The 20,654-nt window shown below is 41.9% G+C and overlaps 1 protein-coding gene across 1 annotated transcript in view; it reads right to left on the bottom strand.

Annotated features, from left to right (window-relative positions):
- Synpr (synaptoporin) overlaps positions 1-20,654 on the bottom strand; it is a 191,470-nt gene that overhangs the window by 54,341 nt on the left and 116,475 nt on the right. Inside the window, exon 3 of the mRNA XM_076867771.1 lies at positions 9,292-9,490. Within this exon, the coding sequence (XP_076723886.1) occupies positions 9,292-9,490 (199 nt within the window). The remainder of the gene's footprint in view (positions 1-9,291; positions 9,491-20,654) is intronic.

The following is a 20,654-nucleotide window of genomic DNA, read 5'->3' on the forward strand; positions in this document are numbered from 1 at the left end:
CTCATCCCCAATGCCCACCTCCTCTAGCCATACCCTATTTCTCTTCCAGCCACCACTCAGTTAATCCCATCAGGGGAATCGATTCACTGATTGGATTAAGGCTCTCGTAACTCGATCATTTCTCCTCTAGACCTTCATTGTCTCACACATGAGGTTTTGGGGGACACCTCACCTCCAAACCATAACAGAAGACATTTGAAAAGTGCCTGGTGCAGTGCTAGGCATACAGTAGGTGCTCAATGGCAGTACTGACATTTGGAGCTGGATAATTCTTTGTTTTGGCTGTTCAGAGCACTGTGGGATGTTCAGCAGCATTGCTGACCTCAACCCTGGTACTTACTTGCAATTTCCCCTCAGTAGTGACAATGAAAAACGTCCTGGACATTGCCAAGTGTTCTATGGCAGGAGTGTGTGTCTTAGTTCATCTGTGTGACTTTTCTAAGAAAACACTTGAGATTGGGTCATTCATAAAGATTACAAGTTAATTTTCTCATAGTCCTGGAATCTGGGAAGTCTTTGATCAAAATGCAATATGTTTGGTTGTCTCATGATGTCAGTTCTCTCCTTCCAAGATGGTACCATGTCCTGCATCAAGGGGAGGGGAGTATGCCATTCTTTACATGGTAGAAGGCAGAAGGGAAAGCAAATCAAACACCATATAAAGCCTGTTTTATAAGGGCCTGAATTGCATTGGTAAGGGAGGAACCCTCAGGGCCCAGTCTCCTCTTAAAGGTCCACCTTCTGACAATTTCACTTTGACAATACATGAATTTGGGGGTGGGCACAATTTTGTGGTTTAAATTTGTCCCAAAATACTTGTGTTGCCAAAGTGATGAAAGAGGTGGGCCTTTAAGAGGTGATTATCCATGAGGATGATTCCTTTATCAATGAGATTAAACCCCTTACAAAAGAGGCTTCACGCAGTGTTTGGCCAGCCTCTCTAACACGAGGACACAGTGTTTTTCCCCTCCAGGGGATGTGGTCACAAGGTGCCATCTCCAAGCAGAGAGCTGTTCTTGCCAGACAGCAAACATGCTGGAACCTTCGGTCTTGGACCTTCCAGCCTTCAGAACTGTGAGAAATAAATTTCTGCTTTCTATATTTCCTGTCTCAGGTCTTTTGTTATAGCAGCACCCTTGGACTAGGATGGGGTGGGAGTGTCAGAAGCAAAATTGCCACTGTCCTTCTCCCCATGAGTTAAGCACCACTGGTCTAATTGGGAGAGGGAACAATTCCCTCTGGTGCACTGGGCCAGAGAGTGGACACATTTCACATGTCATTCTGTTTTAAATGAAAATAGAAAACGCACAAGGAAAACACATTTGGGGTTTGGCCACCTTCCTGCTGGGTTCTGATTTTCTAACTGAATGGTGAGTCCCTGAAAGGAGAAAAAAAAATCTGACAGAAATGGATGGAGCTGCAACTGACATTTTCCACGAGCCCTTTACAGGACAGGCTCCAACAGAGGAGGAGGAGAGCCGGGGGCCCTGGAAGATCCACACTGATCCTTCAAACGGTTCGTTGCCTTTATTAAAGTGTTGGGCTGCAGCTCATCTTTGTATTTAACTAGCTAATTAGAGAAACATGGTACCAAATACAGTGGGAATTCATTTAAATTACTTTCATTTAAATTGTAATGAAGAGTTCACTAATCATGAAGAAACCTGAAAAGGAGTTGCAAATATAAACTTTGATAGAACACACAGACGATATGCTCAGAAAATTTGCCAGCCTCCAAATGCTTGGGAATTATCTTTTATTATTTTTTTTTGGTGGGGAGGGTGGTGCTAGGGATTGATCTCAGGGGCCCTTGACCAGCCCCTTTTTATATTTTATTTAGAGACAGGGTCTCACTGAGTTGCTTAGTGCCTTGCTTTTGCTGAGGCTGGCTTTGAACTCGTGATCCTCTTGCCTCAGCCTCCCGAGCTGCTGGGATTACAGCATGTCCCGTCCTGCCTGTCTGGAATTATCTTTTAAGTAAATTCATGCCGGAGTGTTCTCACTTGTTGGCAGAGTTACACTATGGTTCAGATGTGAGGTGTCCCCCAAAAGCTTGTGTATGCGACAATGCCAGGAGGTTCAGAGGTGAAATGATTGGTTTATGAGAGGTGTAACCTAATCAGTGGATTAATCCACAGATAGAGATTCATTGGGTGGCAATTGTAGGCTGGTAGGTAGCATGTGGCTGGAGGAGGTGGGTCACTGGGGACATGCTTTTGGGGTTTATTATTTTGTCCCTGATGAGAAGAGCTCTCTCTGCTTCCTGGTACCATGTCCTGAGCTGCTTTTCCCCTCCATGACCTTCCATCTCACCTTGGGCCCAGAGCTCTGGAGTTGGCCCACCAAGGACTGAACCTCTGAAGCCATGAGCCAAAATAAACTTTTCTTCCTTTATGTGAGGTCTTCTGGTCACAGCAACAAAAAAGTCTGACTAAAACATACACTTCCTCCTCTGACTTACCAAAGCCCATCTACATTCCTCTTGTAGACTATTTGCCAGGAATTTCCAATGATTTTCCATACCACACCACATGCTCTTAATTTATATACATATGACGCGCCCATTGAAGATACTTATAATGAAATGCACCTAGACATGAAGTGGAACTGATATGATCACACAGAGAGAGAGAGAGAGAGAGAGAGAGAGAGAGAGAGAGAGAGAAGAGGAGACTTCCTAAAAACTTCCAAATAGCTCAGGGAGTGCAAAATTTCATTTCCATCTGTGATTACACCCAAGTAAAGGTGTTGCTGATGGGAAATAGCCTTGGGTTCTTAGAGCATCCAGAGCTGACCTGCTTCCTCTTCTCCTACCTTAGTGACCGCCTCTGCCTGTGCTTGACAACGAGGAGCCTGGTTTTCTACTGGGGAGGTTAAAAAGAATCTACCTTCCAGACCTAGAACAGAGTGAGTGGGATACACGGAACAGAAAAGTGACTTGGAGCCTTGCTCTAGCCGTGGTGATCTGAGAAGCAGTTCTGAGTCCGGCCCTAGCCTCAGGGGGTAGGAGAAGATGCTTGGGGTGGAGGGACCAGAGGGAAGCAGGACAGTAAGGGCTGTGATCAATTAAAGGAAGATGCCAGCCATTTCCCTTTGTAGGACTAGGGTACTACCTAGTAATGGTCAGGAGAATAATTAAGATTAATGACAATAATAACATCACCATCAGATACCATTGATGGATCACTGACGGTGGGTCTTTCCCTGGACAGAGCCCTTTGAAGGCAAGAACTCTCTGTCCTTGTAGCACCCATGTGATATGGACGTTATTGTTCTTGGTGCAGTAGAAATAACAAGCTCCCCACTGTTAAGTAATAGGTCCTGACAGCACAACTAAATCAAGAACGCCATAATTGAACCACTGTGCTTAAGATCATCAGGCGGAGAGTTTCGATATTTGTTTTGCCACTAACTTCTTCTGACATTGGCCAGGTTTCTCATCGCCCACGGACTCATTTTTGCAATGCCTGGTGCTCAATAAAAAGGAATCAATTTGAATCGGTAGAATGGGGCCAGTTCTCATCGCTCTATTTGTCTCTCTGGATTGTCTTGAGGCTAAATGGGGAAATTTGAAAATAGTTGGAAGGCAGTGGGCATAAAACAGATGTGAGCCATGATACCCGGGTGTGTCTGCAATGGGTAAACGGTTCCAGTCCCATAAACTCCCTGTGGTCAACCTGGTCTCCTTGATGACAAAAAGAGATTTTGAGTAACCTGGTCTTTTTGCTCCCACAGACTCTTAAGATGCATATTGTCCACTTTTCTGATTATTAGACTGTTTACTTTAAACCAAACTTTCGTTCAACACGGATTTGTGGAAATGTGGAATGGGGTTGACGGGATGCTCAGAACTCAGAACATCCGGCCAGCTTTGTAAGGTCAGTTACTCTTTTAAACCTCCTTTACATGAACACGAGGAAAACCCACAGCCTCACTGTTTGACGTGAGATCTGAAGGTGGCTCAGAATATCCTGTCACAGAAATCTAGGCCAGAGATGGGCTTTAAAACTATACGCTAAGGAACATGACAAAATGATATAACCAGATGTGGCATTTCAATTCCGCAATCATGCACCATTCAGGTGGCCACTTCTGCTTTCTGAGAGCTGATAGCCATTCATCTGTACAAGAAGGCACTTCACCGTGGCGACGTACAGTAGCTGGCTGATTCCTTTGCCCTGGTTTTTCTTGCTACTGCGTCATTTAGTATCATTAACAATTAACGTTACTTGGAAAGACATTCCGATTCTCATTTTGACTTCAAGGTGGGTAATTCTGTATGAATTCCATAGATAATTTTCCTTTTCTTTGGCAACAGATAAGCTTAGCCTCAGTTTGTTTGAAATTGCTGACAGCTGCGTATAAACATTTAGGAACCAATCCTGGTCATCCCTGATTTATAATATACATTGATCTTGGCCATTTTCAAAGCCTGTTTTTTGTCTCTTTGCATCTTCTAACTGCCGTTCAAGCAGAACCTTCTTACTGTTCAAGCATCATAGGCTCATGACAGTCTTTCTGTAACTCCAAATGGATTTTGATAGCAAATTAAAAACCTTCTGTGACTGTCAAATGAGCAGAAGACCCCAGGTGACACGGGGTGCAAGTTATCTATTCCCAGAGTAAGAAAATGTCCCTATGTACAAACTCATTCGCCTTGCGTACCTTCACCCCTCTAACTTCTGTAGCACATTGTCCATAGGATTTGGGACCCTCTGGCACGCAGGAGTTTTGGGCCCTGGATTGGGTCCAAACACTGCCCTCTGCCTATTTAAGTGATGTGACCTATGAGAGCTGACAATTTTTCCAAGTTTCCTTTTCCTCATCTACAAATGCAGAAAATAATACAAACTCAGGTTTTATTAAATCAGCTCAACACATAGTAGAAGCCCAAGCATAAACAGCTGATATTGCTAATATCAGTTATTATTATTATCACAGCTATCATTAGTCTTATTTGTATGTGATGTGTAGTTTCCTTGTTCTAGCGGCTATAAATCAAAATGGGAATTGGTTAATTTTTGGAAGGATACCTAATTTCTTTCTTTTTTCTTTAATTTTTTAAATATGAATGGATCATAATATTCTCTTCTTAAATTTATTTTATTTGTTGTTTTTAGATATTCATGACAATGGAGTGTATTTGGACATATTATACATACATGGAGTATTGCTCATTTTAATAAGGATCCCCCTTTTGTTGGCTGTACATGATGTGGAGTTTCACTGTGGTGTATTCACTCGTGAACATAAGAAAGTTATGTCTGATTAATTCTCCTGTCTTTCCTATTCCCATCCCCCTCTCTTTTCCCTTCATTCCCCTTTGTCTAATTCAATGAACTTCTATCATTCCCTCCCCCCTTATTATATGTTAGCATCAGCAGATCATCCGCATAGTTGGCCTTTGGATACCTAATTTCTTAAAACTGATTGAATTAGTTTATCTTAGTCTAATATGACAACTTTGTTTTTTCAGACTAAAAATTGGATTTAGAGAATCCCAAATTACAGGATTTTTTTTTTTTTTTTTTGTGGCGGGTGTGTGTACTGGGGATCAAACTCAGGGGCCCTGAACTGCTGAGCTAGTTCTCCAGCCCTGTTTTGTATTTTATTTAGAGACAGGGTCTCACTGAGTTGCTCAGTGGGTTCACTAATTTGTTCAGGCTGGCTTTGAACTCACGATCCTCCTGCCTCAGTCTCCCAAGCTGCTGGGATTACAGGCATGCACCGCTGTGCCCAGCTTAGAATATTTTAAAGAAGTATATGTGTTGTCAAAAAGGAACAACAACAAGAAAAATATATGGTCATCAGAACAAAAACTGTTCAAGTTAGGAATAGTAGCCATCTTTCAGAATAAATGGAATTGGGTTAAAATGCAAGTATTGTTAACATCTGAACAAAGGCTTCTTTAGCCGAAAGTTTTAAGCATGAGACACCCTTCAGGTATCCCTTCACACTGTGAATTTGCTGCTTGTCATGAAAGGTATAAATATGCATTGTGAGTTCCCCAATCACAGCCTGTCATGGTGGGATTGGGACTGACAGGGTACATCCCTACAGATGTACATGCAACCTGCCTTGTGACTTGTTGGACTCAGGCTTAAATTAACTTTTATCTGCTAAGTAATGAGCACATCAGTTTTTTAATATCGCAGAAGTTTCATCTTGGAGCCTTTCCTTTTTTATTACTAGAATCATCCCCACCTCGGTCCCTCCCTTCCCTGCATGTAATAAAACAAAAGCTACCTGGTGTATTACACAACTCAGGATTTCATTAGATCCTGCTGGGGTGGGAAAGACTATTTACACAGAGACAAAAGAGCATGCCTTTACAAGATGATTCCATAGAAGGAATGGGGTTTTATAGAATAAAAATAGATCTTTTCCCATGTATGGGCCAACTAGCTGGGCCAGCTTCCTCTTCCTAGAAGTCAGAGCATTTCCCTGGACTTGAGAATTCTCTGAGAATGTTTCCATGTCCCCAGGAAATGAGTGGATGCCTGCTGGGGTCATGGTCTACGCATGGCCGTCTCTTTTTTTCTATGTACCTACCTACCTACATCATGGGAGAAATGAGACCACTTAGGTGACTCTGTTAAAGTTTTTTTTTTTTTTTTAAAGACTACTGGCTCCAACTAGGATGAGAAAAAAGGACCCCTGCCCAAATGTTTAAGTTCTTCTTTGTTACTCCATATTCTCTAAGTTAACCAATTAAAGTGCTGCAAATCTGAACTTTCATCTAGTTCCTTCCAACTTAAGCAGAGTTGTAAAAACACACCTTTCTCCCAGTTATCCTTCTATGATTATTTCAAGGTTCAGTTCTCCATAACGTGTAGGTCAGAGGTTTATAAAATTTATTTTACTTGCATGCTCCCTAAAAGAATTTCCAAAAACTATGTGACTACTTGTGTAAAGTCAGCACTTAATTTTGTTTTTAGTGAAAGTTTTAATAGTCGTGGATATTATAATTTCTGGCATGGTCTGTCTCAGTATTGACATTTAAAAGTATAGCTGTTCTCTCAATTATTAAACAACAGAATTAATATTTACTTGATATTTTTGATCATCCATCAAAAATTAATAAATAAATTCTTCAACAGTTGGAAAATTTGCTTCTTTTGTTCTCTTTGAACTTATATTTCCCTATATCTCCCTCACAGAATTACAGATACAGCATTTTTGAAAGAATTTTATATTTGTTTATTCATATTTTTATTATATTGTGTGTTTCTTAATTTTATATTTCTATGCAACAAAAATATGTATACAAACTTAAATTACTTTTAAACTACGTATGATCCTAAGGGCTTAAGTATTATACCCTTTTGATTGGTTGGTTGATCATTACAAGAATCATTAATGCACAATTTTCCAAAACAACAAAAATGTATTATAAATTTTATAAGTAATCTTTAAATAATTATTGAAAGTTAAAAGTAAAAATTTCATTAAAAGTTTATATTTCTTAGATGGATGGGCTGCTTTTTTTCTTCAGTTTATAAATATTTGGGAGAGCAAATATTATCACTTTCTAGAATGGGACATGATTCAGCATAGATTTGATTGCCATTTTTTTATGTTATAGCTGTATATGCTGAGAAAGTTTGCTTATAAATGAGTAGGTGAAAATAGATGGACTTTTGTTATAGCAATATCATTAATTTCCTTGTTTTTAATTTATAGGCCCAGATTACATGGTTATCTATCATCAAAATTTATTTTAGTTTATTTTTAATTTTTAAGAATTATTTTAGCTTTCTCTTTATTCATCAAAAATTATTTTTTTAATGCTGTATCAACTGATGAAGACTTTTAATTTTATTGAAAGCAAAATATTGGAAATCTCCTTATGTCCAAAAAAATATGTTAGCCAGGCGTAAGGCTCCTCACTTTTTCAACAGAGTACCAATATTTCAAATGATTCTTTTTGTAGTGCCTCAAGTGTTTTGTATCATGTAAATGTACTGAGTGGTAAGATCTGGGATGGCGTGGAAGGATGCTTTTCTTCACAATGGGAGCAGATGATCATTATACTTTGGATAGTCAATGTTCCCCAAAGGCCAGTATATTCCAAGTATGGTCTCCAGGGTGGTGCTGTGTGTGGGGGAGTGAAACCTCCGGGAGGTGGGATCTTGGGGGAGTCATTACATCAAGGGATTGTTGGCCTCTGAACCCCTCCTCTGTTGCTCTCTTTTCCTTCCTGACCTTGACATGAGCAATTTTCTGTCATGTACTTTCACTATTTGGTGCCCCCACCTGGGACTGGAATCTCTAAAGCTGTGAGTCAAAATAAACCTTTTTCTCTTTATATGTTAATTACCTCAAGTGTTTTATTATAGTCATTTTTTGAAAGTTAAATGTGATTAAAAAAAAGAAAGCAAGATATCTTCAGAGTCAGGGCATTCTCAGGAAGACAGATTTTATGCAAATATATACATAAAGATGGGGAAATGTGATTTTTTTTTTTTTTTTTTTTTTTTTGGCACCAGGGATTGAACTCAGTGGCGCTTAACTGCTAAACCACATCTGCAGCCCTTTTTTATGTTTTATTTAGAGACAGGGTCTCACTGAGTTGCTTAGGGCCTCCATAAATTGCTGAGGCTGGCTTTGCACTCTCAATCCTCCTGCCTCAGCCTCCCAAGCTGCTGAGATTACAGGCCTGGGCCACTGTACCCTGTGGGGAAATTCGAAATTTATTTCCTTAAAATCACCCATGCCCATGTGCCCCCCCAGAATTTCTGAATCCTTCTAGATTATATGCATGCCCATGTTTGGATATGCTGGGTTGTATTGATTCCACCTGTAGGAGTCCTTGGCCCATTCTACAAAGCAAAGGAAAGTGGGGGTGGAGAGAGTGATTGAGGAGAGAGAGAGAGAGAGAGAGAGAGAGAGACTTAAGCTAAGTCGCACTGTGCCCAGACTATCATGCACTGAGGGAATAACACATTTCGGATAGGCACGAATCATACTGTCTCAATAACCAGTGACCAAAAGGACTAAGCCAGAACGCTGGGATCATGAGTGAATCCAGAGCAAGCCTCACCACTCCTCCCTCCCTCTCACTGATTTCAGAAGGGTTTCCAGCTGGCCTTGGGCCACATTTCCAAAGGCAGGGGGTGGGGGGGCTCAGGAGAGGGACAGGCATCAAGGTACTTGTCCCCATCCAAGAGGTTTGCATGAAAAAAGAAAAATGATTTCCTTTCACATCCCTGCCCCCAGGGCTTAGGTCCCCGGGACACCTTTGCAGCCTTTGCCAAAGAAGTGCCAAAGGACAAAGAGAGAACCACTCACGATCAGCGGGCCCCGGTTGTTTTCTCGGTACTTGTTCTGGAAGAAAATGTAAACCACGGTGGCGGCCAGAGAGTAGAGGAAGGCGAAGACGGCGACCGTGACGAAGAACTCGGCCGAGGACGAGGAGTCGCCGATCAGGGCCAGCTTCTGCCGCTCCTTGCCCTCGCAGGTGGGCACCTCGAAGGTCACCTGGTGCAACCTACATGGCCGGACAGAGGAAGAGGCTCTTTAAGGACTCCCCGGTCTGGTGTCCTGGACCCTGGCTATGTCCCCAGCTCCTTCCTCTTCTGCTTTGAACGGTCACCTTGCTGCAACCTCCATGCCCCCCGCCAGCACCTTTTGGGGCTTCTCAGTTATGCCAAGCGTGGTCCTGAGTGTCTGGTCATTGACAGCTCTCTTTCCCTAAATTACTCTGCCCCTGATCTTTCCCATGCTGTCTCCTTGGTATTCAGGCATCAGCTTGAACACCCTCCTGGGAGAGGATTTGGCTGAGCATTGATCAAAAGTAGTTCCTTTGGCTAGTTGAGGGAGCACATGCCTGTCACCCCAGCCACTGGGGAGGCTGGGGCAGGAGGATTGCAAATTTGAGGTCAGCCTCAATCATTTGGTGAGGCCCTAAGCAATGTAGTGAGTCTTCATCTCAAAATAAAACACAAAAAGAGCCGGGGGACTGGGGTTGTGGCTCAGTGGTAGCATGCTTGCCTTGCATGTGTGGGGCACTGGGTTCGTTCAATCCTCAGTACCACATAAATAAATAAAATAATAAAATACAGGTATTGTGTCCATCTACAATTAAAAAATTTAAAAAATAAAAGAGCTGGGGATGTGGCTCAGTGGTTAAGTGCCCCTGGGTTCAATCCCCAGAACCAAATAATAATAATAATAACAATAACAATAATATAAAAAGTAGCTCTTTTGCTGTAGACATCTTCCACCACATCACACTGTTTAATCTTATTTGCAGCACTCATCACCAGGCAATGACTGGTCATGAATGCGTCACTTATCTCCATGATAGTGGGGCATCTTGGTTTTCTTCTCAGTATCCCCCAAATTCAGCCTCTGTTAGGCACTCAGTATTTGGAGAAGTAAATGAGCATTCTTTTTAGAAAAAAATATATTTTTTTTAGTTGTTAATGGACCTTTATTTTATTTGATTATACATGATGCTGAGGATGGAACCCAGTGCCTCACACATGCTAGGCAAGTGCTCTGCCACTGAGCCACCGCCCCAGCCCCCAATGTGAGTGAGCATTCTCGAGTCTGTCTATCAGGATGACTGATAGTCTGATAGTCCTAATTAGATTGGGGTTTTAAAACTTCTACTTTAAAAAGAAAGTTCTATCAGGACAGCACCCAGGCTTAATAGATTGCTTGGTAGAGAAAAATAAGATGCTGGGGTGATGCTTCCTGCTTAGCCAATGTCACCTAAGGAAGGTGACATCCAATAGTTCATGGTGTGAACTAGAACAAAGTGGTCAAGTGGAACTCAGTCTAGAAACCAGTTCTCCAGAAAGGACCAGGAGGGAGACACCTGGACAAAAAACATGAAGGAGGCTTATTTATACCAATAAAGCATCACTTGGAAAATTATGCACCTGAAAATTCACAACTTATCCTTAGAATTTTTTTTTTTTACTAAGCAAATTTTGATCTTTTTCAAATAGATTGTTGTGCACATTTTCTTCCAATTTAGATAGCAATGGTCATGATTAAGTAATAATGATAATGACAACCAACATATTGGAACATTTCTTATGCAACAAACACTTGGGCTTTGAACACATGACTGAATTTAATGCCCACAATGAACCTGATAATGTAGTAACTTAACAGCACTTTCCCTTTGCAGATGAGGAAACCGAGGCATACAAGAGTCAGGTAATTCTTCCTAAGGAACGTAGCTCATGATTATTGAGCCAGGGATTTAAATCTGCTTCTGAGTTCAGAGTCGGACCTTTTCTGTCTATGTTAACCTGTTTATATTAAGTAATGAAGACATTAAATAGCAGGAATTTTTTTTTCCAAAGTGAAACCTGTGGACTAATGGTCTTAGAAACTCTAAGCATTCTAGCATACATTCAAGGGTCCCATTTCAGACTTACTGAAACCTGTAGGAGAGAGCCTAGATGGCAGCTAGAGCAGACAAAAATTCAGTTCACTTAATTTTTTTTCTTTTTCTCTTTCTTTTCTTTTTTCTTTCTTTCTTTTTTTTTCTTTCTGGTACCAGGGCTTGAAACTACAGGTGCTTAACCTCTGAGCTACATCCTCAGTGCTTTTTATTTATTTATTTATTTAGAGACAAGGTCTCACGAAGTTGGTTGGGTCCTTGGCTGGCCTCAAACTTGTGATCCTCCAGCCTCAGTCTCCTGAATCACTGAAATTATATGCATGGACCACTATGTCTGGCTTGCTCTTCCTTCCTTCCTCCCTCCCTCCCTCCCTCCCTTCCTTCCTTCCTTCCTTCCTTCCTTCCTTCCTTCCTTCCTTTTGGAGATGGAACCTAGGGGTGTTTTACCACTGAGCCACACCCCCAGCCCTTTTCATTTTATTTTAATATTTATTTATTTATTTATTTATTTAGAGACAGGGTCTCCCTGAGTTGCTTACTTCCTCGATAAGTGGCTGAGGTTGGCTTTGAACTCACCATCCTCCTGCCTCAGCCTCCTGAGCTGTTGGGATTAAAGGTGTACACCACCGTGCCCAGCCAATTTCTTTATTTCTTTAAAGCATTCGTTTTTTTGTTTGTTTGTTTGTTTGTTTACTGCTTGACTAAAGAGAGAACTATCTACAAAGTCCTTTTGATTTTCCTTGTAGCTATGGAGCTTGTCCACAGACTTTTCCTTAACAAACACTAGGTGTTCAGCTGCAGTAAAATTCAGGAGGTGGTTATTTGGCAGAGCCCCTTTTCTGCCTTGCTGGGTATATGGAAATATTCCTCAACACTTTGATCTGTAGGAATATTTAAAAATGAGGGAGATTGAAGAGGTAGGTACTCATGTCAATTCTGAAACAGGTGATCCGGAGTTCACACTTTTTCCCTGTGTTTAATGTCATTCACTTAACACATTTTTTGACAGTCAGCAACTCTATGCTTTACCCAATGGCTGATGCTGGGGTGGGGTGAGGAATAAGGAGATGGAGTGATCTCTGTTTAGCTCGAACGAAGCTATTTCCTTTACAGAGAGATGATGGGTTTTCTGAGAGGAGCCCTTGCCCAGTCTGGGGGTGGGAGGGTCCGGGTAAACCTCCCTTGCGAGAGCCACCCTTACTCTGCAGCTTGAACATGAGTAGAAATTACCCGGATCTAAAGTCAGGAAAGGAAGCACAGTAAGATCCCATTTGGCACCCCCTAGGTTGACAACACCAGACAAGATTACAGGATGGCAATAACAGGCGTTGGCGGGGATGTGGGGAAATCGGAGCGTGCATGCGTGGTCCATGGGAACGTCAAATGGAGTGACCACTTTGGAAGACAGACCCTGGCAGTTCTTCAAATAGTCATACACAGAGGCATCATAGGATCCGATTTCACCCCTGAGATGCATATGGGAGAGACATACTATTTGGTTACATAAAATTTGGGCCAGAATGTCCGCACGACATTATTCATAACAGCCCCAAAGTGGAAATAAGTCACATGTCCGTCAACTGATCAAAGGGTGCAGTGTATCCAGAGGTTGGGATGTCATTTGTCAATAAAAAAGGAACGAGGCACTAATACATGCCACAACAAGGAAGAACCCTGAAAGTGCTACAGTGAGAGGAAAAAAAAAAAAAAAAACCAGACACAAGAGGCCATGTGTCCTATGTTTCTATTTATGTGAAATATTCAGAATAGGCAAATCTATGGGGCCAAAAAAGCAGGTTAGTGTTGGTTAGGGCCGGGGGTTGGGAGAAGTGGGGATGATGACTAAGCGGTCTAACCATTTGGGGGATACTGACGGTGTTCTAGAATTCATCGTGGGAAAGGGTGCTCAACTCTGCCGAAAAGCTATTTAATTGTACATCTGAAATGATGAATCGTGTGACATGTGAGTTATATCTCATTAAAACTCTTAGCGAACACATAAGGAAGATGATTTATCCCATTCCTGTGTAGGCAAGAAGCTCAGCACATGAAGAAATGCAATATAGCCAGGCGCAGTGGTGCACACCTCTTAACCCCAGCAGCTTGGGAGGCTGAGAGGCTGCGACAGGAGGATCGCGAGTTCAAAGCCAGCCTCAGCAACTTAGTGAGGCCCTAAGCAACTCAAGTGAGACCCGGTCTCTAAATAAAATACAAAATAGGGCTGGGGATGTGGCTCAGTGGTCAACTGCCCTGAGTTCAATCCCATATATATATATAAAAGAGAGATGCAATATGACTTGGGTAATTGGAAAAAGGATGGGTGGGGTGGAAAGAGAATAGTAGCCAGGGGTCCCCACTGGGGGGGCCTCGTGGGTCATGTTATTGACATGGGCCTTTATTTGAAGACAAAGGTTGGCAAGATTTTCTTAGGGTAACCATCACGTAAAACAAAGCTGTGTCACCTGTTGCTACGAATCTGGAGACGTGCACGCCTGCTGGCCCAGTGACCCACCCCAAGATCAGTGGGTCTCCACGGTGACAGTTCCCTTGGCTCAAATGTGGAATCTGGGTCTGAATCTGTGTGCAGGGAACATCAGGAGTGGGAGAGTAAATAACTCTTCTTTTTCAGGACCATCAGTTGAACAGCAGTATTTTTTCCCTGGCTAACTCACTGCGATGACTTGTAGAAATTGTTAATTGTGCTAATGTGCACATGACAAAAACAAACAAACAAACAAAATAACAACTTAAAAATCTGCTTTGCCACCTGTACCTGGGATACAGCATTAATCTCCAGGATATATAAAGAACTCAGAACACTTAACACCAAAAAATCAAATAACCCAATCAATAAATGGGCAAAGGAACTCAACAGACACTTCACAGAAGAAATAGTCAGTCAACAAATATATGAAAAAATGATCAACATCTTTAGCAATTAGAGAAATGCAAATTAAAACTACACTGAGATTTCATCTCTAGTCAGAATGGCAATTGTCAGGAATACAAGTAACAATAAATGCTGGCGAGGATGTGGGGGAAAAGGTACATTCATAAGTTGTTGGTGGGACTGCAAACTGGTGCAACCACTCTGGAAAGCATTATGGAGATTCCTCAGAGATCTTGGAATGGAACCACCGTTTAATCCAGTTTTCTCACTCCTCAGTATATCCAAAAGACTTAAAATCAGCATATTATAGTGATGCAGATACATCAATGTTTATAGCAGCTCAATCCACAATAGCTAAGCTATGGAACCAACCTGTGCCCTTCAACAGATGAATGGATAAAGATAATGAGGTATCTATACACAATGGAATATTACTCAGCCTTAAAGAAGAATGAAATGATGGCATTTGCTGGTAAATGGATGGAACTGGAGACTACCATGCTAAGTGAAATAAACCAATCCCCCCCGAAACAAAGGCAGAATGTTCTCTCTGGTATGTGAATGCTAACACACAATAAGTGCAGGAGGGAAGAATAGACCATTGGATTATACAAAGGGGAATGAAGGGAAGGGAGGGGGAGAGGAATGGGAAAGACAGTGGAATGAATCGGACATAACTTTCGTATGTTCATATATAAATACACAACCAGTGAAACTCCACATCACGTACAATCAAAAGAATGGGAAGTTATAGGGGCTGGGGTTGTGGCTCAGTGGTAGAGTGCTTGCTTCACATGTGTGAGGCTCTGGGTCCGATCCTCAGCACCACATAAAAATAAATAAACAAAATAAAGGTATTGTGTCCAATTACAACTGAAAAAAAATTTTAAAAAAAGAATGAGGAGTTATACTCTGTGTATGTATGACATGTCAAAATACACTCTACTCTTATATCTAAAAAGAACAAATAAAAAATTTTTTAAAATCTGCTTGACTTATTACTATCTGAGCAGTTAGCCCAATAACTCTGCTGGGATGAGGTGAGAAGAAAGAGACCAAATGGAAGTGACGTTCTAAACCAGTGCCTAATCTAATGAAAGGGGTGGAGGACAATTTATAAAGGAAGAGTATGGCAGAAGAAATAGTCAACAAATATATGAAAAAATGATCAACACCTCTAGCAATTAGAGAAATGCAAATTAAAACTACACTGAGATTGAGTATAATTCATGTCATTCAGTGTTTTGAATGCTGCCAACACACATACACAAGAAGCTTCTCTTAAGTAACAGTTATGTTTATATATAAATATGGCATGTATGTGTGTGTATATAAAAACCGTGCTCTCTCTCTCTCTCTCTCTCTCTCTCTATATATATATATATATATATATATATATATGACTGCTATATATATTAATTTGAAAGAGGGGAATTTATAGTCAGCATGTGTTTTGCAGCTATAATCACTGTAGAATGAGGTCTCATTAATTTTAGAACCTAAACTAGGTGGGAAACTGTCTCATAGAGATAGAGCCTATCAGTGGCCAGCATCTGGAAGCTGGGGATCCCTCTGATCTTGCAGAGAGCAATTGCTGAGACTGCGAAAGTTACCAAATCCAATTTGTTGATTTCAAATGTATGATTCCCTTCTCAGCTGACCTGACCCAATCAAGGGGTAATTGAATTTGGCTGGGTTTTACTGCATACTGCATTCTATCAACGAAAGCCCTCCATTTTAAAGTAGTTTCCTTGAGGGGGTAAGAAAAAAAAGCAACTTTTGGTACCAAGGCCTAAATGGGGCTATTTAAAGCATTTCAGGGATACGCCAATTAACTGCAAGGAGCTACTAAGCACCTGCAGTTTTCAGATCTGTTTTTTAGGACCTGGAAAAATTGTCAATGTACCTATCTCTTCAGGGAACTGGAAAGGGACAAACTGGTACTGCTTTGTTAAGAACTGATGACATTTTCCAACCTCTAGGCAGTGGGCTAGTTCTTTAGCTAGCTGTATCTCAATTAATTCTGATTGCAGCTCTCTTAGATAATACTGTCACTAGTTTTTAGAAGAGAAAGTGACACTTGACATGAGCAGTCAGCTTGCCTGAGGTCATTTGGCATCCACCAGGAGAGCAGAGATTGTCTCAACTGCAAGTAGATTAGGAGGAGCTCACATTAAGGACTACCTCACATTTCCACCTTGCAGCTTGAAAATAACAGTATCCTTTAATGTCTTTTTTTTTTTTTTTGGTATCAGGGATTGAACCCATGTGCATTCAACCCCTGAGCCATATCCACAATGCTTTTTGTATTTTATTTAGAGACAGGGTCTCACTGAGTTGCTTAGGGCTTCACTATTTTGCTGAGGCTGGCTTTGAACTTGCGATCTTCCCGTATCAACCTCCCGAGCGCCTGGCACTACAGGTGGGTGCCACCACTCCTGGCTGCATCCTTTAATTTCCAGCTGAATGTTTGTACAAAAATGGCCACACCATCTCATCTAATGTTTGGCTGAGAATTTATACTAAACGGATTCTAAACCAGTATTCCTTCTGCTTCCACCTTGAAATATGTGAATCAGGCATTTTACAAAGTCCCAGCAATGACGGAGCTGTTCCCTGAACGCTGATCAATAGAAAGGCTTTTAAAACTCCCTGGTTTTCAAACCTTGTCCTGGGATATTCTAACATTTGCCACAGAACCAAGCAGAGGGCAAAGTTACTGCAGTTGGGATCATCATAATGTGATTCTGTATAGAAAAGGAGACATTCTGCTAAGGGTAGCACATATTCATCTGCAGGTCCCACCGGACGATGCCAGTCATCTGGTAATCCGACTTTTGAAATTATTAACAGTATCTTTCACCAGGGGTGGAATAAAACAGGACTAAAGCCCCTAGCAATATATTTGGGAGTGGCTCTGTGTCACATCCTAAGGACAGCGACCCAGCTGCTTCCAAAAGCAAAGTGGGAAATATTTAGGGTGTCGGGGAACATAGTGCTGTCACTGAATTTCTGATAGCTATTATGAAACTGGCTGGGAAGATCAGAGGGCAGCTGGCGAATTATAGTTCTCAGCACGTTTTCTCGTTACCTGATCATCTTCTATAGGTTCTGTTTCAAATCCCATTTAACCAGTCGAAAGGGACTTTAATCATCTTGCTCCAACTTTTTCTCTTCCCAATACGAAACACTGGCCATTGTCTGGTTTTAGATCGACTTTCTATTTAAAAAAAAACTTTTTTTTTTTTTTTTGTTAGCCCTATGTGCTGTGTACAAAGTAATGAGTACATTTGGGTGTGCATTTGCACACACACACACACACACACACACACACACCACGAGCATACCTACTGCTTACTGTGCTCATATCATTTACAAGATAAATCACTGTAAAATCCTGGGCGCTTATGCGTTTTCAAATGCTACCTTTTCAGTTTCTTTTTCTCCCCGGTAGATCTTCCCATTTCACAGACAGAAAAATTGGAGCTCAGGCATCTTGGAAAGAATCACAGAGTTGGCACAGAGAAGTGGCCAAACCCCGACCCAGGCTTTCTGCTACCCAGCTCCAAGTTGTTTGGGGTGTGGACTGAATTCCTGTAACTTTCCCAAACCGCTGTCTCCCTGTGCTCACGTCCTTCCTTTATTCGTTCAACAGGGATTTGTCGAATCCAGTGGGACAGTCATTAGAGACCATTAGACAGGGAGACAGTGAGTTCTGGGGAATGGGAACGGAGATTATCTAGTAGGTTGAAAGCACAAACCTTTCCTTGGGCGCTTACCCTACCTAGAAAGCTGGTAGGGATTGTGTTTTTTTTTTTTTTCTTTTGGTACCGAGGATTGAACCCAGGAGTGCTTAACCAGTAAGCCATATCCTCAGCCCATTTTTAAATTTTTTTAATTAGAGACAGGGTCTCACTGAGTTGCTTAGTGCCTCACTAAGTTGCTGAGGCTGGCTTTGAACTCGAGATCCTCCTGCCTCAGCCTCTGAGCCACTGGGATGACAGGTGTGTGCCACTGTGCCTGGCTGCTGATAGGGATTTTATGTCTACCACTGCTGGATGCTAATTGTCAGCTGACATTTACTGAGCATCTACTAGGCCGAGCATAATGTTCAATGCATTTACATATCATCTCACTTAAACTTACCAACACGAGGAAGAAGACTATTATCTTATAGTACCCTTCCTGTAGAAGTGAGGAGACTTAGTGACATAAGGGACTTGAAATGGAGCCTATCAGGCCTCAGACCTCTTGCTCTTAATCTCCCATATTGTGGAAAAAGAAACACACACACACACACACACACTCACACACACACACTCACACGCATAATGCTTCTAATTATTTTTAGGAATCACATATTTGCTGGCCATTATAGTCTCATGGTAGGTCACTTCCTGCTGGCTTCTCCCAGGGTCTTTTAGCAGCTAATTCTCTCACTTGTCACTTTCAGTGATTTCTCAGCAGGTCATGGAATGAACCAAGGGTACTGTGACCATTTGTTTCCCTGTTCCCTGCTTGACGGGTGATTTTAAGCTGGTTCTAAAAAATCTCATCGATGGGAACAAGGTTCCCCTTTATACCAGCAGAGCCTCACAAGGCATATTTTTATGTTACGATCAAAATCTGGGGAGAGGCCTGTTTTCCCAAAGCCCATGTTTAGGATCATACAGGGTAGAAGTGACAGTTCTGGTCAGGGATCAGACCCAGGAGCATGCCCATTGTGGTGAGAACTGAGAGTCAGCCCCAGCAACGGGGGTTCAGGTCACTGAAGATGCAGAAACGTGGCCAACGATTCTATGAAGAAATAGTCAACACCTCTAGCAATTAGAAAAATGCAATTAAAATTATACTGAGATTTTACCTCACTGCAACAAGAATGGCAGTTATCAAGAATACAAGTAACAGTGAATGTTGGCGAGGACGTGGGGAAAAGGCACACTCCTACATTGCTGGTGAGACTACAAATTGGTGCAACCACTCTGGAAAGCAGTATGGAGATTTCTCAGAAATCTTGGAATAGAACCACCATTTGACCCAGCTATCCCACTCCTAGGTTAATACCCAAAGGACTTAAAATCAGCACACTGTGACACAGCCACATCAATGTTTATAGCAGCTCAAGCCATAATAGCTAAGCTATGGAACCAACCTTGGTGCCCTTCAACAGATGAATGGATAGAGAAAACGTGGTCTCTATACACAATGGAATATTACTCAGCCATAAATAAGAATGAAATGATGGCATTTGCTGATAAATGGATGGAACTGGAGACTATCTTGCTAGGTGAAATAGGCCAATCCTAAAAAAACAAAGGCAGAATGTTCTCTCTGATACGTGGATGCCAACCCACAACAAATGGTGGAGGGGAAGAACAGAAGTTCACTGGATTAGACAAAGGGGAATGAAGGGAAGGGAGGGGGATGGAAATGGGAAAGACAGTGGAGTGAATCGGACAGAACTTTCCTATGTTCCTATATGATCACACAACCAGTGAAACGCCATATGGTATATATCCACAAGCCTGGGATCCTAAATAGAATAAGATACATTCCATGTTTGTAAAAATATATCAAAATAGATCCTCCTGTCACATATACCAAAAAGCACTAATAGAAAAAATAAAAGATGGCAACAAGGTTGAAGCCTTCAGCTTGCAGAAGGGATTGGAAAGTTTGTCTTAAAGGCAAGACTCCCTCACTGCGCGCTGTCAAGGATCAGTGCACCTGGGACATCTCTGTTGCGGCACAGGGTCACCATCAGACTGTACCCAACATCCCTCGGGGCGGAACATGAAGCAACCCAGTATGCAAGCTCCCTTCTAGGACAGCCTTCCTGTGTCCCCAGGAACGTCCTTTGGACATGGATGGTACTTCCACACCCCCATCTGCTAGACCTCGAGGATGCTTGTCTTCAGATAAATGCCCTTGTGTCGGTAGCCTGAATCCTGGACATTTCAGTTCCAACCTGGGCTGAGTCAAAAGCAGTTTCATCTCCAAGCCTCTCAGCGTCAGTATACCCCCCCATCAATATATTCTTGGAATTGAGCAAAAAAGAACTAAGGGAAAGACAAAAGTTTCTACTTGTACTTTTCCATACAATGGGGCCTTTCTCTCTGACTTGTTTATGTATTGAGTGTATTAAAATTCAATTGTCACCACAGAAGGAAATTTCCGTTACATTTTGTCCTCTCCACTTTACTAATAGGGAACCTAAGTTTCCTCCCTGCGGAGAATTGAGCTAGACATTGGAAAGTGTAGTCAAGGTGGCCACAAACAATACACCATTTTCCTACACTGTTAGTTGTGCTAGTGCATGGGAGGGGGGGGGAGATCACTGCCTCTGTCCCCAACCCCCAGCATGTGCCTGCCATCTTATGTGCTAAAAGATATTTATTCAAT

The sequence above is a fragment of the Callospermophilus lateralis genome, chromosome 1 (assembly GCF_048772815.1).
Source record: "Callospermophilus lateralis isolate mCalLat2 chromosome 1, mCalLat2.hap1, whole genome shotgun sequence".
Lineage (NCBI taxonomy): Eukaryota > Metazoa > Chordata > Mammalia > Rodentia > Sciuridae > Callospermophilus > Callospermophilus lateralis.